The sequence below is a fragment of the Microplitis mediator genome, chromosome 2, assembly GCF_029852145.1.
Source record: "Microplitis mediator isolate UGA2020A chromosome 2, iyMicMedi2.1, whole genome shotgun sequence".
Lineage (NCBI taxonomy): Eukaryota > Metazoa > Arthropoda > Insecta > Hymenoptera > Braconidae > Microplitis > Microplitis mediator.
Window position 1 is genome coordinate 5,202,687 of NC_079970.1, and position 18,658 is coordinate 5,221,344.

Genomic DNA, 18,658 nt, shown 5'->3' on the forward strand with positions numbered 1-18,658 from the left:
TAATGTTGATTTTCATGTAGCATAACATAGCACACAATATACGTACGTATTGACACTGCAGGTACTGTACTGTACACGATCTACCTATGCTTTGTTTTATGTTTACATCGACGAGTGTGAATGTAACTGACAAGTAGCTTTTTTTTAAATTTTTGAATAAATAAATAAATGAAATGTAAGTAGAATAAAAATTTAAAAATCCATATTTCGATAAATGATAAATCAGTTCGCGCCCTTTTTTAAATTTTATTATTTTAATTTATTTAAAATTTATAAATTCTCTCATGTCTGATACATTCATACGCATTTACATGGACATAGATATATATCTACATATTTGTAGGCTCAGTTGGTAGGATCCATGAGACAACAGAAAGAGAGAGAAGTACATGCAGGTATATGTTGTCTGTTATTATTATTATTAAGATCAACAGAAGCAAAGTTGAATAGAGTTGAGAATATTGAAGAGTACATGTAGTAGTTTTGTGATCCTGGTCTTGAGCTTGAATTTGTTTACTCCAATAAACTCTTTTAACTAAAATTTAATTTATTTTTTTAAGTTTAAATATATAATTAATATTGTGAGTGTAATAAATAATTATCTGTAATATTTGTAAATAAATATATGAGTAAACAAATAAATAAATAAATGGTTTTGTCATCAACAGTTGAATTAAATAAAAAATCTATAATATAATAATAAGACAAAAGTAAAATTCGGTATGATTGTCAGTTTAACTAAAAAATTAAACCGATCGAAGTATGACCTCCAAAAGTGTTGGTGTTCTCATTCCCGTACAAAATAAATGTCACTTGATGATAAATAAGTCGTAAGACTTTTATTATTATTGATATTTTTTACACGCATTATTTATTTACTAAATTTATAAGACCAAATACTGCTCATTAGTAAGTATTTTTTTTATTTACTTTTTTAAAATTATATTTAATGAGGTTTTATGACTATAAAGTTAGCAGACAGCTCACAAATAAAATATTTGACCAAGCATATCTTGGTTATATGTCATATTATTGAAAATTTAAAAATGGAAAATGGCGCGTAATTTGAAAACGTCAATATCCATGAAAAAAACTTTTTTTTTTTTAGTACAGTTGTCCAGCAATTTAAAAAATAAAAATTTACGAAGGTCTTACGACTTTAAATTTAGATAAAATTCGATGAAATTAACACATTATGATTAGCTAGTTACAATCTAAAGGCCCATTTTACAATTTTTTAAATTTTTGGCTTAGAATCTTTAGAACGTTATAACTTATGAAATAATCATCCAATCTGATACAAAAAAAACTCAAATTGTTTATTTTTAAATTCTCTAAAGGTCCATTTTTTTTTTTTTGTTGTTTTCATTTTTTATTTATTGTTATTAATAAAAATAAATTTTAAAACATTCCAAAACGAACATATCAAACTCAAAATAAATAAAATTCACAAAATAAAAAATAGGGCATTTATATTTTTGAAAAATTTAAATGTCCATTTTTTTTTTTTTTCACTTTTAAGCTTTGTTCACTAATTAGCAACCAAAATAAATTTAAAAGAAAGTAAAAATAAGCATATTAATTTGAAAATTGATCCGAATTATAAAATTAAAAAAAAAACTTTTGTAACTTTAAAAAATCTAAGTATCCATTTTTTTTTTTTTATTCCTCAGTTTTATTTTCTAAATAATAAAAAAAAAAACAAATTCCAAAAAAATTTGAAAATAGAATATCTCGGTCAAAATTAATAAAATTTATAAAATAAAAAACTGAATATTTAGAATTGACAAAAAACTAAAGATCCATTTTTTTTCTTAAATTCCAAATTCATTTTTAAGTTGGTAAAAAAAAAAAAATGATTTTACTAAAGAAAAAGAATCTAGACTTTTATGTCTTTAAGAGGTCCCAAGACTAATTTTAATTTTTTTTTATTTTAAAATTTATTTTTCAAACGTTTAAAAAAAAATATCTGAAAGTAGAAAAAAAAGTAAGTAAGAAGACAAGATAGAATTAGTTATGGTATATGAATCGAAAAGAGAGTAATTTATTTTAAAAAAATGAAAATTTAGGTAAAAGTCTAGATTCTTTTTCTTTAGTAAAATCAATTTTTTTTTTTTACCAACTTAAAAATGAATTTGGAATTTAAGAAAAAAAATGGATCTTTAGTTTTTTGTCAATTCTAAATATTCAGTTTTTTATTTTATAAATTTTATTAATTTTGACCGAGATATTCTATTTTCAAATTTTTTTGGAATTTGTTTTTTTTTTTATTATTTAGAAAATAAAACTGAGGAATAAAAAAAAAAAAATGGATACTTAGATTTTTTAAAGTTACAAAAGTTTTTTTTTTAATTTTATAATTCGGATCAATTTTCAAATTAATATGCTTATTTTTACTTTCTTTTAAATTTATTTTGGTTGCTAATTAGTGAACAAAGCTTAAAAGTGAAAAAAAAAAAAAATGGACATTTAAATTTTTCAAAAATATAAATGCCCTATTTTTTATTTTGTGAATTTTATTTATTTTGAGTTTGATATGTTCGTTTTGGAATGTTTTAAAATTTATTTTTATTAATAACAATAAATAAAAAATGAAAACAACAAAAAAAAAAAAAATGGACCTTTAGAGAATTTAAAAATAAACAATTTGAGTTTTTTTTGTATCAGATTGGATGATTATTTCATAAGTTATAACGTTCTAAAGATTCTAAGCCAAAAATTTAAAAAATTGTAAAATGGGCCTTTAGATTGTAACTAGCTAATCATAATGTGTTAATTTCATCGAATTTTATCTAAATTTAAAGTCGTAAGACCTTCGTAAATTTTTATTTTTTAAATTGCTGGACAACTGTACTAAAAAAAAAAAAGTTTTTTTCATGGATATTGACGTTTTCAAATTACGCGCCATTTTCCATTTTTAAATTTTCAATAATATGACATATAACCAAGATATGCTTGGTCAAATATTTTATTTGTGAGCTGTCTGCTAACTTTATAGTCATTGAGGTTTTATATTTTAATTGCTGAGATTTTAATTGACAGTGAAAGTTTGTTTATAATAAATTATGCGAGTTAGAGCTCTCGTGTTACAGAGAAAATGGTTTTTTTTTATAGTGATATGATAGACTGAAACTATGAGTAATGATAATAAAAATAAAAGTATTTATTTGTATTCATGTGGTAGCGTAATTTTATTTTTTCATTTTTTTTTATATTCACCTTGAACGCAACAGCTATTGAGCAAAAGTGCTATATAATACAACTATTTTTATAAAACGCAATTCCTATATATATATATATAGGTATATATAGTTGTTGAGATAAGTATTGTTGCATTTTGTATTGTAATAAATATAAATATTGGGCGTAAAACATAACGCGGTGATAATTGACAATTTATATATGATTTTTTTATATCATCCTAAAATGAGTGTGAATGTAGCAGACATCAGACAAATTTAAAATTATAAATAAATAGAGTAAATAATTTAAAAAATGTGCATTTAAAAAATTTTCGAATTAATAAGTGCATTTTTAAAATTATTTACTCTAATTATTTATAATTTTAAATTTGTCTGATGTCTGCTACATTTACACTCATGATCCTGAAGTGAATAGACACTTAACAATTTTTAGATTTTTTTTTTAACAAATCAATCACAGAAAAAAAAAACTAAAAATATGAATATGTAGAAAATTTAAAAAACTATAAGTGCAATTTTTATAAATATTTTTTTTTTTATAATTTAACGTTTTGAAAAAATTCCAAAAATTATTAAATGTCGGCTAACTTTAGTATTATTTTTTTGGAGTGTGAATGTAGCAGACATCAAACAAATTTAAAATTATAAATAAATAGAGTAAATAATTTAAAAAATAAAATTTAAACAAATTGCGCATTTAAAAAATTTTCAAATTAATAAGTGCATTTTTTCGAAATATTTTTTAATTATTTACTTTATTTATAATTTGAAATTTGTCTGTCTGCTATATTTACACTAATGATTTCTTTAATACTGAAATTAACTGGCGTCTAATAATTTTTGATTTTTTTTAAAAAGATTTAAATAAAAAAAAAAAACTACACGCATAATTTTTTTAATTTTCTTCATGTGCATATTTTTAGTTAAAAAATAAAAATTTTGATATTATGGACAAGTCAGACTAATAATGATAATAATAATATGCCGTGGGTTGTATTATTATGAATAATGCATAAAATAAAATAAATTAAAATTTTATTTATTTTTCATTCTTTAGTAACTGGTTAAAAAACAAGGCCGTCAATGTGCATGTGTGTTGTATGTAACTAAATAATGTCTGTACTATAGTTTGTCAAGTATTGTCAATTTAAATTATTATAATTATTCGCACGTGAGTTTTTATTTTATCCATTGTTCCTTTTATGTATATTTATAAACTTTAACTGTTGTTTGAATGGGTCTGCATCTACATGTGCTCGGCATGATAGATCCCATGTACTACACAATAGTACAATTAATAAATACTACCGTTTTTAATTTAAAAATTAATCGCCGATATTCATTAATTTATAATTGTCATCATTATTGACTTGCGATATAAACAGTCTACTTTTTTTCTTATCTCAAATGACTCATAAAAAAACGATTTATATATTGAATGTAATTACATTGCAATTGATCAAAGTTAAAAATGATTAAATTACTTTATTATATTTGTAGCTGAGATTAAAATATATGATACTAAATTTAGCAGACAGTTAAAAATTTTCGAACTTTTTTTTCAACAATTTAAGGGCATTCTCAGACAGTGCCCCCACTTTTTAAAAATATGCAATGACTTTCCACTGTTATAACCATATTAAAATTTTATTAATTAATTTATAAAAAATTAAAACTTTAATTTCGCTATGATAGAGATTTAAAAGAAAATTAATTACAGTTGTTATCAATTAGGAGTTAAACGAAATTTGTTGAATAAATTTTAGCCCGTGAAATTTCGAAATTCGAAATATAAAATTGAAATGAAGATTTCACTGAAATTTTGTCAACAAATTTTGTTTAACTCCCAATTTATATCAACTGTAAGTAATTTTTTTTAAATCTACATCTTAACGAAATTACGAGCACGTTGTCCTTTTTTCAATTAATGTTTTAGTTTTTTTTTTAATTAACTTATAAAATTTTGATACGCTTGTGGCAGTTGAAAGTCATTGAATATTTTCAAAAAGTGTGGGGGGGGGGTACTGTCTAAGAATGGCCTCAATTTAATAAAAAAAAAACTGAAAATATGCACATGAAGAAAATTAAAAAAATTATATGTGCAAATTTTTTAAATTTATCGTTTTTAAAAAAACCCAAAATTATTAGACTTCGGCTAATTTTAGTAGCATTAAATACCTGTTTGTATTTTTAAAAAATTTATTGTAAGCATCCACATGATGAGAATTGAAAATTTTTAATATCTCATTTATTTTCATAAATTTGTTGACCTTGAAGTGCAAGGCGTGGATTGGTGTCTAGTGTTAACGACAATCATATTAGTAATTACCTTATGAATATGTAAATTAATTTAAAAAACTGATGAAAATAATAATCGATTTAATGAAATTTTTGAATAAATAAATGGGCATTTTTTTCTTAATTATTTAAATCGCCAATAATTGGGACAGGGCCGTTAATTAACATACTTAATACATACAATTGAAATAGTTAATAAATTGATAAAATTAATAACGGTTACATAACAGAATGCATTTAATTATCTTGTAATTTAACTGTCAAGTTTTTTATATCATATAATATACTTAAATTATTTTAATTTCAGAACTCATGACGCATAACCAGATTTTATTATAATTTTTATTACTAGTAAGTTGATGAATTATGACAAAATATATACTAGTGTAACTTGAGCTCTAAAGCTTAATTATCAATTAATTAAACTGTTTTTTTTTTAATTTTATCAAGAATAAAAGATTGTTATGAGCGGTGCTGTATCTATGTACGATGGATTGGAATCAGAGGCACCACCCAAAAATACTAGCACTCTTAGTCCACCTGATGGAGTCGGAGTTGAAGGTGGAGGTGGAGGTGGAGGTAAAGCTGGGGGAGGAGGCGGGATAACAAAAAAATTGGCAAGAGGTATTTCACGAGCTACTGAAAATGCCGCAATAGTATCGCATGCTCGTTCACAATTAACATTTTTGGGTATCGTCGACACACCAGAATTTACATTTTCATTACCCGATCTATCGATATATCCTGGTAATTATCTAAATATAAATAAAATTAAAAATTACATTACTAATAATAATTATTGTGCAGATTCATTTAGACAATTTTTGGAAAAAGACTTAATCGAGGGAGGATGTTTAACGTCACTAGAATCAGCAGGAAGATTAAATTGGTGGTGTGGTGGTGGTGGTCGAAACAGCAACAGTGTAAGAGTACTCTGGCCATTAGCAACAACAGGAGATGGAAATTGTTTGCTACATGCAGCCTCATTGGGAATGTGGGGATTTCATGATCGTCTGTTGACTTTACGGGATGCTTTGCACAATACCCTGTCGAAAGGTGAATACAAAGATCCATTATATAGACGATGGAAATGGAGGCAAATGGGTTTAAATGCCGCTGCTGGGTTGGCCTACACAGAAACTGAATGGTTGACTGAATGGCAAAGTATCGTAGAAATGGCATCTGCGAATCCACGATCACAGACTGCAACCTCTTATCAGAGTCTTGAAGAGGTATAAATATATATATATATATATATATATATATAAAATAATTACTTTGGTATAATAAAAATTTATTATTATTATTATTATTAGGTCCATGTTCTTGCATTGGCGCATGTTTTGCGCAGACCAATAATAGTAATTGCGGAAACGATGCTTCGTGATTGTGAAGGTGTGGCCTTGGCCCCAATTCCTTTCGGTGGAGTGTATCTTCCACTAGAAGTTTCGCCATCAAAGTGTCATCGGACACCCCTGCTATTGGCTTATCACTCGGCTCATTTCTCTCCATTGGTAACTGTCGACTGTGGAAATGATTTTGTCGTAAGAGGAGAAGGATCGAGTAATGACACAGCCACGGGCGTTAGTATACCACTTGTTGATCCTGATACTGGACAATTACTTCCTGTTTTATTCGCTGTTGATCCTGGACCCGATTGGGATTGGAGTGCGTCTCAAGATCTGCTACTCTGTCAACAGGATACTGTTGGTTTATTTTTATTAATTTAATAATAAATGACTCAGTCAAGTGACTCGATCATTATATTTTTTTTGTATTTATTCAGATGGAAATCCTTATTAGAGATTATTTGGACTGTGAATATCAAACTCTTACTACTGAAGACTTAGATAGACTGTCAGATTCAGATGGATCGTTGACTGGTAAAAGTAAAGCCGCTAAACAACTACTCGGTGTTGCGAAACAATTCGGCTCGATTGGAAAATCAATGAGCAAAAAACTTTGGTCATCAATGGCAAAGAGATCAAAAAGTCCACCGATTTCGGCTTTGAATGGATTAACTTGCGAGGGTGTTCTTTGTGTTAAACTCAAAAGTCGACGGCATCAGTATGTTGATCAAATGCTACAAAATTATCTGCAGTGTGCACATTCGAGGTATATTAATTATTAAAACAAGTTTAAAAGCTGGCATTTATTTTGAGAATGAATATTAGGACGATCAAGTCACACCCAAAATATTACGATAGTGGGAATATAATATTTTTATTTTTTTTATAGATACTTAGAGATCCAGAAAGAAGCCTCAGGGACTGAAATAAATTATGGGGCTGGGAAATCAAAATTTTATGCCGCAAGTGACAGCAACAGCCATGCAAGCGTCAGTAAGCTACAACCAAAAAATACGAATAAAGATCGCACTCTGTATTTATCAAGGTAAATTATAAGTATTTTCTTTAAATATTTTTTATTACTACTATCTAATGATAACTTGGGTATAATATAATTAAATACACATTCAATCCTTATCAGCAATTGATTTATTGGTGACATTTTGCTGGTTTACTTATTGACTAAATGAAGGCATTTCATTTTTAAGTTTTATCTTAACTATTGTAGAATTTGTTTGAAGATTCTAGTGCATGGGACCAGCGAAATGTCACCGATAAATTAATTACTGATAAGGATCGGACGTGTCTTCAATTATACCCAAATTATGACATGCGTACCGATCAAAACAAATAGATGCATATTAGGGGGGTCGTTAAAAATTAAATTTTTTCAGACGCCCCATAAAAAGCTTTTCTTTAGTGAAAAAATACCTGGGGAATTTGGTTTTTTCTTTTTAAGTAAAAAGAACACGTGCCGCAGGACGATCAAAGTTCATTTCTCGATACAATCGCGGTTTTTTTCAAATATCTCATGAAATATGCAGATTAATGGAAAAAATCATAGGAACAATTTTGTAGGAAATTAAATTCTTGACAAAAAAGGTCATGTTCATTTTTTTTATAAAATGTGTATTTACGAAGATATTTTAGAAAACTTTTTTAGATCTTATCAATTGAGCATTTTAAGGATAACGAATGTTAAAAATAACGTTTTTACTTAAATATAGACAACTTCGTAGCTCGTAACATATCAATCATTAATGCTTGTTATAGTTTCTATGTACTTATAAAAATATTATTTTCAACATTTGTAATCCTTAAAATGCTCAATTGATAAGATCTAAAAAAGTTTTCTTAAAATATCTTTATAAATACACATTTTATAAAAAAAATGAATATAACCTTTTTTGTCAAGAATTTAATTTCCTACAAAATTGTTCCTATGATTTTTTCCTTTAATCTGCATATTTCATGAGATATTTAAAAAAACCGCGATTGTATCGAAAAACGAACTTTGATCGTCCTGCGACACGTGTTCTTTTTGCTTAAAAAGAAAAAACCAAATTCCCCACGTATTTTTTCACTAAAAAGATGCTTTTTATCGGGCGCCTGCGAAAATTTAACTTTTAGCGACCACCCTAATGCATATGTTTCAACAAACATATTTTCAAACTATTAACAATAAAATTAATATTATTATTGATGTAATTATAGATCAACATTCTACAATAATATAACGGCACCAGAGAGTAGAGAATACAGTGAATTTAAAAGTGGTACTGTCAGAGAATGTCTTACAGAAGATTGTTCGTTTTTTGGATCACCTGAGAACGAGTACTACTGTTCAAAATGTTGGGCAAATAACAACAGTCAACGATGATTGGCCTTTTAAAATTAAAATAATTCTATACTCCTCATGACAATAACCAAAGTATTTTTATTTTTTCTTTTTATTCATCTTTTATTTATATTCATATCGCTTATGATTATCAATTACTATAACGAATAACAACTATAAGAATGAAGTATGATATTCTCACGAAAATAATTAGACTAGCTTGTAAATTTAATAATTATAGTCGTCATATCATTATGATAAGATTATCATATCAATTAATGATACATAATAGCAACGAATAAAGTTGTGTGTTGCGTTTGAGCTTGAAGATATGTTAAATTTAATCAACAGTTAGCATATATGAACAATAATATATATTTATTAATGTTGTATAGTATGCTAAATTTATTTTTAAAAATTAAATAAGCTCAGCGCATGTATATTAATACGGACATAACCCACTGACATATTGAATAACTCAGAGATGATACTATATATATAAATATATTTTTTTTATCATTCGTGAGTTAAATATTATGAAATTTTAAATTTCAGTTGCGATGAAAAAAATATATATATATCCACATACATAATATGAGATAATACACATTGATATGTGCCTTGCCTCGGTAATTCTTGAAATGATGATACTAATAATACTCCCTATATCATACAAATACATATATATAAATATATACATCCGACCAAACGTCCATTCGGATAATTTAGTAGTGCGTGTTGATTTACATAAACAATTACTTATTTATTTAAATAAATTCTTCCTTCACTTGATGTCAATTAATTTTTTTCATTATACTTTATACTATATATTGTTTGGATTAAATTCAAATTTTATGTATTAACAGATGACTTATATTGTTATTATTATTATTAAAAATAAGGTATTATTTTATAAATTGTCTAAGTAAACTCATCGAAAAAATAATAATACTCTAGTGGATCCGAATTACGGTAAATTATCGCAATTTACCGTAAAATGCGGTATTTTTACGGCAAATTTCCCGCAATTTGCGGTAGCTTACGGTGACTTACCGTAACTTGCAGCGTTGTTACCGTAAGCACCGTATGCTTTTATGTTTTTACAGCTTTTACAGCAATACTTTACTTTGCGGTGAAATACCGCAGGGTTGCCGCAATGTTACGGTAAATTGCCGGGATTACCGTAAAATCCGGTATTTTTACGGAAAATTTCCCGCATTTTGCGGTAGCTTACGGCGATTTACTGTAACTTGTAACACTTTTACCGTAAGCGCCGTATGTTTTTTTATTTTCACAGTTTTTAAAACAATACTTTACTTTGCGGTAAATTACCGCAGAGTTGCCGCGGTTTTACGGAAAACTACCGGAGACATTGAAAATTTACAGTAAAAACACCCGTAATTTAACCGCGCGTTCGCCGCAAAATACCGTAATTTAGCGTGATTCTTCCAAGCGCCGTAAATTACGGTAATTTGCCGTAATTCGAATCTGCCAGGGTAAAGTGTTCAATAAACTATCGATTGTACACTGAATGGCATTAACAGTGTATCTGAAATTATTAATATCATTATAATTATATAATCATGTAATCACACCAGTGCGTAAAATAATGAAAATAAAGATATTTTTGTAAATAATTGTACTAATAGTATATTAACTTCGAATAATAAGACACTTTCATAAATAATTTTTTATCCTTGCTTAAATTATAGGGGATAGTAGAGTGAATATTAAAAAATAACAAAGTTCTTAAATATTTATTTGTGTATGTATGCGTGTGGATAAAATAATTTATTTCTGACGGCAGTAGTAGTAGTAGTAGCAGCAATAGCAGAAGCAGAAGCATCGGTATCGCACAACTTTCCTCTTGGGTATAACTGCCGTAAAAATAAATGCTACATATATCAAGCCTTGCTGGTGCAATGAAGAAAGCTGTAGTTGGAAAGGAAAATAACAAAAAAGAAATAAAGATGTGAAGAAAGAAGGATTAAAATAGCTTTTTTTTTTATTATTAATGGTTCAGTTAAAGTCAATTAGACTGCGTTCGATCTGGGCTTGTCTACTAAATTTTTCATAATGATTTGTTGGAATACTGAATTATCATACCGTCTATCTTGTTATTATTATAGTCTATCATATATAAGATAGTTTTTTGTTCTTATTTTTCGGTAGAGTACGTATGTGTAAAGCGCATCTTCTTGGGACTTGGTCTCCTGAGACACAAACAGTACATAGTACGAGTTCTATGCCATCCAATTTTGTGGTCGTACACAATAAATTGGAAGAAAAATAACAACGCGATTCCCGGGACGATGCTCACAGTGTCTTGTTTTTCCAGGTACTCTACTATCTAGTAGATTTAATCATATAAATTTATTATTTCAACATGATTTTTAAAAATAAAAGATGATTACACCATTGACCCCCAGTTAAAAGACATTTAACTTTGATTTATTAACAAATAACACAGTTACTGCCAAACGATTACACTAAAATTATTAACACGGAATATTCGAGAGATTTCACGATTGCGAATAAAAGTAATAGTATAACAGCTCCACCCCTTGAAACAACCCCTATACAAATAGTAGTATTTAGTCTATTATACCCTGTCTGAAAAATTTAAAAAAATGATTAAAAATTTGACTTTTTTTACTTAGAATTTATTCGTCCTAGCTCAATTTGTCGGAACCGCCCCTATAACAACCCCTGTATGGACTTATATATTCATCGGATATGGCCAATCAAACCTTCTTGAAAAATTTGAAAAAATGACGGAAAATACTTTCATTAATATTAATTAGAGTGTTTAAAAAAAAAACAAGTTTTGTTTTTTTTGTTGAATTCAAAAATTGAAAGTACAACTGCTCAAAATCAATCAGAAATCTATTTTTTTCAGAGCTTGACATTGAAATGAAAATAACTTGATAACAATGCGGAATTTTGAAAAATTTTATTCGTTAGAATTTGTAAGGAATGAAATTACCTACAAAATAAATTCAATGACATTTTGTGATAGGACTGATAGTTTCGCTGGAAAAGTGAAAAGATCTCAAAATTTACTATAAATTTGACTTGAAACTTAAATAATTTTTGAACGGTGGAATTTATCAAAAAATGATAAGAGACTTTTTTTATAGAGCATTCAATTTCCTACAAAAATGTTTATTGTGCATAAAAATCCGTTGATTGGTTTGTAAGCTAGAAAATTCTAAAGAAAAACAATTTTTTTTCCTGTGTTATTTAAATGGAAAATAGAAAAATGGATTGAGGTGAACCTTAATATCATTATTAAGAGCTCGGATTGGCATCAAAATTTTTATTTTCCGGTATACTTTCAATTTTTGAATACCAAAAAAAATAATTTTTTTCCTGAAACACCCCAATGTTAATATTTATTCATTTTTGATTCATTTATTGATCTTATGCCGATTTGTCGGAACCAACTCCATGACCCATTCCAATAAAGACTTAGCTCTGAAAGTAGCAAATGATTGTAATTTCTCCAGCATTTACTGTTCGAAAATTTGTCTGGAAAGCCGAGTACGAGTGTACGTAGCACGTATTACGTACACGAATACTCGAGGTACGGAATGGGATGTTTGATGGTGTGACGGTTAGTATTCCTCGCTCCATTCTACCTATTTCTCTGGAGATAACCGCATGGGCCGACTCCTTGACTTCTGACATCTAACCGCCGACGCATTCTCGAGTCTTGAGATATGCAGCTGTAGTATTATATTATATCGTAGTAACTAAACATATTTTTTCCTATCGTACCCACAATAACTTTATCGTAATTCGTAATGAATTTTCGTACCGGCACAACTATATCGCCTCATTAAATAACGCTTCGTAGTTAGTCTCCTCTAAAAAATATTTTTATTTAAAAAATTATCATTCCAGTTTCATTATTGATGACAAAAGTATATTCATCATTTATTTACTGTATTACATTTTTTTTTATAGATAAATAATACAGTATTATATTTAATACGTGCGTATTGATCAATAGTCGTTAAGTCGATCAAATTAATATATATATATTAATATGTACGGGGTGGTGATGATGATGATGATAATATGGGCAGATCGGTAGATATCGTAGGCTGGTGATTGCGTGATGTAGAAGCGTCAGGAGGGTCAGGAGGTGTAATGATGTATATATATATGTATATAAGTTAAACGAATAAAATGGAAATAGGTACTTCATCCGGTCACAATATAGCATACTTCTGGTCTTATAGTTACCAGCAAGGCAACATGAGAAAGACCGATGATTAAACGAGTAAAGAAAGTAGAAAGAGACCAATGACGACGACGCCAATGCTAACGCCAACGCCATCGCCAATGTCGACGCTGCCGCCGTTAGTGCGTTAGTGCATATATATGTACATATCACTTGACGGGTGCTGGCTGTAATTTGCGGCTTTTTCATACCGCGCCCGTCGTTTATAATCTGTTTGCGACAGCTTTTGGAGTGGGATCCTATCCTACATATCTGCATCGTATAACCGAGGGTATACATATATGTGTTTCAACGTAGCGTCAGCAAAGCTATGGGGATGATGATGCGGAACCCTTTTTTACCTTCATTCATATTTTTATTCTTATATTACTGGTACTTATCCTCGGCATTCTTTTTTTCTGTTAAAGTAAAATATATAAGATTTTAACAACTTTACGTAATTACAAATTTTCCAATTATTCTATGAGATTATTTATTTTTAAGATTTTTATACAGCAGGATAACTTAAGTATCTTACCAATGACGGCAGCAGGTGAATAGTCATACAGTTTGATGGTTGATCCTTTCTCTTGTCACGTAAAGATTAATTTTTACCTGAGGAACGTGATCTCAGGGGTAGGTTATTAAGTTTTTTGGATGGACTTGCGGAAAACAAAATCTCTTACCTCAAACTTGTAAATACTATTATTTATTTTCAAGATAGAATTTTTTTATCCATAATATTTTTTAAAATTATTTTGCTCGTCAGAGTTAGCCGATTATCGAATTTTTAAAATGATTTTTGGGAGTCTATTCAGCTATAGATTATCTCGTATTATCCGGGACTATTAGCTATACCCAATGGTCTTTGAAACCGATTATTGGTTGTGTGACTTTGGAGAATCGATAATATTGGATCGATGCCAATAGACCGGCGTCTGACAATTGTTGGCGTGGAAATAATGATTTCTATTCCAACAGAGTCATGTCAGGTCACCTACTAAAAAAAAAATAATACCTATATACACACACATATATCGAGTAGGTCGTGATGATAAAAGCATACGTGAATTGCATGTGTAAAAAAAAGTATGACAATAAATTAACTTTAAAGACTAAGCCCTGACTTTTCTGCCAATCCTCGTTTTCTATTTAACAGCATATATATTTTACAAAAACGTTTTTTAACTTTTAAAAAATATTCATTATAGCCAACTATACGTTTATTTAAATAATATGTTCGATATTTAAATGAGGCTTTAATCCCAATATTAATATTAGGGTTTATTCAATGGTTTTTTTTTTAATTTTTAAAAGTATTTTTTTTTTTTTTATAATGATAAATAGGAATGAAAATGTGACAGAATTAATTATCGAGAGAAACGCGGCGTATTGCTGCGTGCATATCACAAAATATGAAAGTATATTAAGACCGAACAAATTAAATTTTAATTTCTTATAAGACTAGTGTCTGTTTTTTTTTTTCATCAATGTTCTGAAAAGAGCTTCAGTACTTTTATTTTTGTTAACTTTTTATTCCACTGACTAGAAATTCCGTTATGTAATATCCCAGACAACACGCCAGTATTTATATATATATGATACTTTTTTCAGTATAGAGAAGTAAAAAGGCTACGTTGAATTATCCGCTAAGGTTTGGTGTAATATCTACCTATCATCTCTCTCTATATATATATATATATATACATCTATTGTGCATGAAAATAAGAGTGTAGATGTGGATTATTCGGATATATGGTTGCTTTAGTGTACGATTAAATTTCTATACTACTGGCATATGTATATGTTATAAACTCGACGAGAAATAGATACACCCTTGGGGTATTCCGTTTTCCTCGAGGTATTTTATTCATGTATATTTATATACATATGTACAGAATATCGAGCGCAATAAGAATATTTATTTTGATATGAACGCTAAAAAAAAACAACAACATATTAAATATTAAATCATTATTTTTTATTAATCTGACAACGACGCGAAAATTCAGTTGAATAATTTATTTCTTGATTCCCTTGTTATAATACCTTGACTGTAATTAAATCAACAAAACATTATATAGAGTAGTATAGCTAGCGAACAGTGAAACATGTCGTTGCAGACGAAGAGAGAAAATTAATTGGATTAGTGAGAGAGTGTCGGTATAGCAGTAGGAGTCGGAATAGGATCAACGCACAGCACCGAGTTAATATATATATGTACAAATATATACATATATGTAGCGAACAAGGCGGCGAATACCAAATTCGAATATGAGTGAGTTATATACTATACACATTGCATACAAGTGAGTTTGTTGTGGGTGCACTGGATAGACTGTAGGATCTGGCAGGGAAAAACGAATAATTTAAGTCATGGGGTGAGAAGTTACCTCATGTGTGAAATTACAATCACCTAATGCCTTCATCCGAGCTAATTTATTTGTATTAAATAGCCAAACTTATCATTATTGTTATCATAGATGGTGAGATACATCAGATAGATACACGTAGTATATATATTTTGATACTTATCATGGTAGATAATTAATTATTTTATATTCTATTTTCTAATACAGATATATCTTCTATCTGCCTAATATAGTCGGTAGTATAGAAAAATTATCAGTCACTGTTATCCGGAGCGAATTTTTTATTTTTTATTATTTTTTTTTTTTTCCAAAAATTCAATTGACAATTTCATTAACTTTTTCCTCGATTATTCAGATAAATTTCACGTCCTGAATTTAATTTTCTTACATTTTGCATTCGTAATTGCTGAGTCTACGATTAATTATTTTCCTTCATTTTTTTACCAGCTGTTATTAAATTTTTCTTATCAAATAATTATCACCTACTGAAATAAAATTATTTGAACCAATTAATAAAAAATAATAATAACAATAATAAAGTAGATGAATTTTGAAAATTTGAAAATATGTAAAGTTTAATAATGTCATTTTTAGTAAAAATAAATATAAAGGGTGCCAAGAAAATAAAATCCACCCCTGAGATAAATGAGTGGTTTGGAAAAGAGGGGTTGCGCACGGTCGCGCGGTCGCTGGGGTTAGTATTGTAGAAGGGGAAAAGGCTGTTGGTAGCCTTAAAAGTCTCTCTTTCACCCCTAGAGTGGCGCCATAACACCCTCCTTGTAAAGCATACGCGCAGGCGAACAACTTGCTCTCTCTCTTTATCTTTCTCTCTCTCTCTCTCTTTCTCACTTTCTTTCTCTTTCTCTTTTCACCCTTACATCCGAGGTTGCGTGCTTCATTTAAAGTGACACGTTTTCGCGTCTTCGTACTTTGGTACACTATTGTAGCTTGCCAACTGATAATTTTCAATCCGATTTTCGTATTATTGCTACAACAACTTTAAAAATTAAATTTTCTTTTGGTTTTTTTGTTTGTTTTTTTTTTTTTTTAAATAGTTTACTACTGATTATTTGACGTGGCTGTCATACAACGTTTAGCTCGCTTGCGCGTCACGCGTCAAGGCCATGCGAGAGAGTGTGTGAGAGAAAAGAACCGAAAAAAGAGAGGTGAGGGTGAAAAAAACGAGAAATATAAAAAAAAAAAAAACTACCCTCGTGTTACGTTTCACGTCAAACGCACGCAGAGTCGAGTACAGACGTTGGTGTGTTGTGCGAGTAACAGTATAAATTGTGCGGTAAATTTTATAAATTTTTTAAGTTATTTTTGTCAAAATTCATTTATTTAACTATTCAGATTCGACGTACGAGAAAAATTATTTATTAGAGACAACAATACAGGACTATTCATGGTAAATTTTATTTTTTTATCCTCATTGCCTTTTTTTCTAGCCTTCATTTTCTGACGTTTTATTCAAATTTTAAGAGATTGTCACTTTTCATGAATTTATATTTCACTTAAGTAATAATAGTTATGTTTAGATCATATGTGTGTGCATGTTTCTTTATACTTTTCAGGTGTTTTAAATAAAATTTATATTAAAATTACGTTTTATTTTATTGTATGTGAATTTTCAATTAGATTTCAAAGCAGCTGTCAGTTGATTCAATTTTGACATGTTTTATTTTATTAGATATTTCAAAATTTTACTTTTTAATCGTGAATTATAAAGCTTAACAAAATAAAAAATATCTATATATACAGGATTTTGTTGAACGTAAAATGACAATTGGGCCATGGTAATATGGATTTGATACTTCTGTTGGTAACACCTTGGTCTTTAAAATATTGGTGCTAATTTTGTATCAACCGAATAACCGAAATTGTATCTCTTCCACGTCTTCTATCTTAACTTATTCGAATTTTTATTTTTAACTGATATCTACTTTTTCGACTGTAATTCTTATTGATTTCGAAAAATAAAAAAAAAGTTGAAACACCTTTTTTCGTATGTGTTAGGCCACCTTATTTACAGAGAGAACATGACTAAGATAAAGTTTTTAAAAAAAAATTTATTTCATGTCACTTTACTTATTTTCTTATTTTCTGTGAAGATGAACGTCAGGTCGTCTCTTCCTAGATTTTCTTGTTTGGTCTCCTTAGAAACCTTGCGGTAGTTATGCGACGTTCAGATACACTATCATCGGGTGGTGGGTGTTGGATACTAAAAGGTGGAGGTGAAGGTGAAGAAGTAGGTAAGAGAGAGGTGAAGTGGGCAAAGGACGAAATGAGGAAAGAAGAGGGTGGATACACGGGTGGTTCTGGGCTCTGGGTTCGGGAACGTGACTTGGATACAATATTTTAAAGCCAACTGACGTCAATACTGTGTACGACATCCTTCTGTACGCATCTTTTTTATGTTTTTTTAAATTCCTGACTCATTGGTTTTAAGTCGACTAAAAAAATGTTAAAAACAAATATAAATTGTCTATTTTCAAGGCGGAGAAGAAAAAACTTTTGACCTTAACCTGAGAAAATTCAACACAGCCTAGTTTACTTCGTATACGTAATACTCTTTTTGTTATTGTCCTTATTTTATTATTCTTTTTTTTCAATACAAATATACACGTGTGTATACGTATATGTGCATACGATATTTGTATAAAAATTTATATTACCGTTGAAGAAATTAAAAATGACAATTATAAATTTTATTAGACATAGCAATAGTGATTTGTGGACTGTGGAAATGAACGTTAAGCGTTTAAAAGTTGAAGATGAAAAAATAACCAAGAGGAACCGGAAATGAGTTGGTGTGCGACGACTCGTGAAATGAAATTGGAATAAAAACGATCGTTTTCCACAGATTTTCC

The 18,658-nt window shown here is 28.7% G+C and overlaps 2 protein-coding genes and 1 long non-coding RNA gene across 12 annotated transcripts in view; 2 read left to right on the plus strand and 1 right to left on the minus strand.

Moving 5' to 3' along the window:
• Window positions 1–160: 160 nt before the first annotated feature.
• LOC130678698 (OTU domain-containing protein 7B-like) lies at window positions 161–10,825 on the plus strand. 5 transcript variants are annotated; one of them, XM_057486107.1, is made up of 9 exons: window positions 161–175; window positions 344–395; window positions 5,809–5,852; window positions 5,952–6,248; window positions 6,309–6,733; window positions 6,818–7,207; window positions 7,288–7,616; window positions 7,740–7,895; window positions 9,065–10,825. In XM_057486107.1, the coding sequence occupies exons 4-9, from the start codon at window positions 5,966–5,968 to the stop codon at window positions 9,228–9,230; spliced, it is 1,749 nt and encodes a 582-aa protein (XP_057342090.1). In that variant the 5' UTR covers window positions 161–175; window positions 344–395; window positions 5,809–5,852; window positions 5,952–5,965; the 3' UTR covers window positions 9,231–10,825. The 5 variants fall into 5 exon arrangements, with proteins under 5 accessions (XP_057342090.1, XP_057342087.1, XP_057342091.1 ...); XM_057486104.1 differs by lacking the exons at window positions 161–175; window positions 344–395 and adding an exon at window positions 602–909; XM_057486108.1 differs by lacking the exons at window positions 161–175; window positions 344–395 and adding an exon at window positions 3,055–3,138.
• A 2,233-nt stretch (window positions 10,826–13,058) lies between these two features.
• LOC130678652 (uncharacterized) lies at window positions 13,059–14,765 on the minus strand. The gene is made up of 3 exons (XR_008991854.1): window positions 14,103–14,765; window positions 13,955–14,031; window positions 13,059–13,835 (listed from the first exon to the last, which is right to left on the minus strand). It is a non-coding gene; the product is annotated as an uncharacterized LOC130678652 (long non-coding RNA).
• Window positions 14,766–16,665: 1,900 nt separating this feature from the next.
• Window positions 16,666–18,658, plus strand: part of LOC130678647 (protein Fe65 homolog) — a 44,826-nt gene continuing 42,833 nt past the window's right edge. For 3 of the 6 annotated variants that reach the window (XM_057485988.1, XM_057485990.1, XM_057485992.1), the window contains exon 1: window positions 16,667–17,196. The gene's annotated coding sequence lies outside the window, so the exon portion shown is untranslated. Of the gene's footprint in view, window positions 17,197–18,658 lie in introns of all 6 variants that reach the window. The other 3 variants (XM_057485989.1, XM_057485991.1, XM_057485993.1) reach the window with 3 other exon arrangements.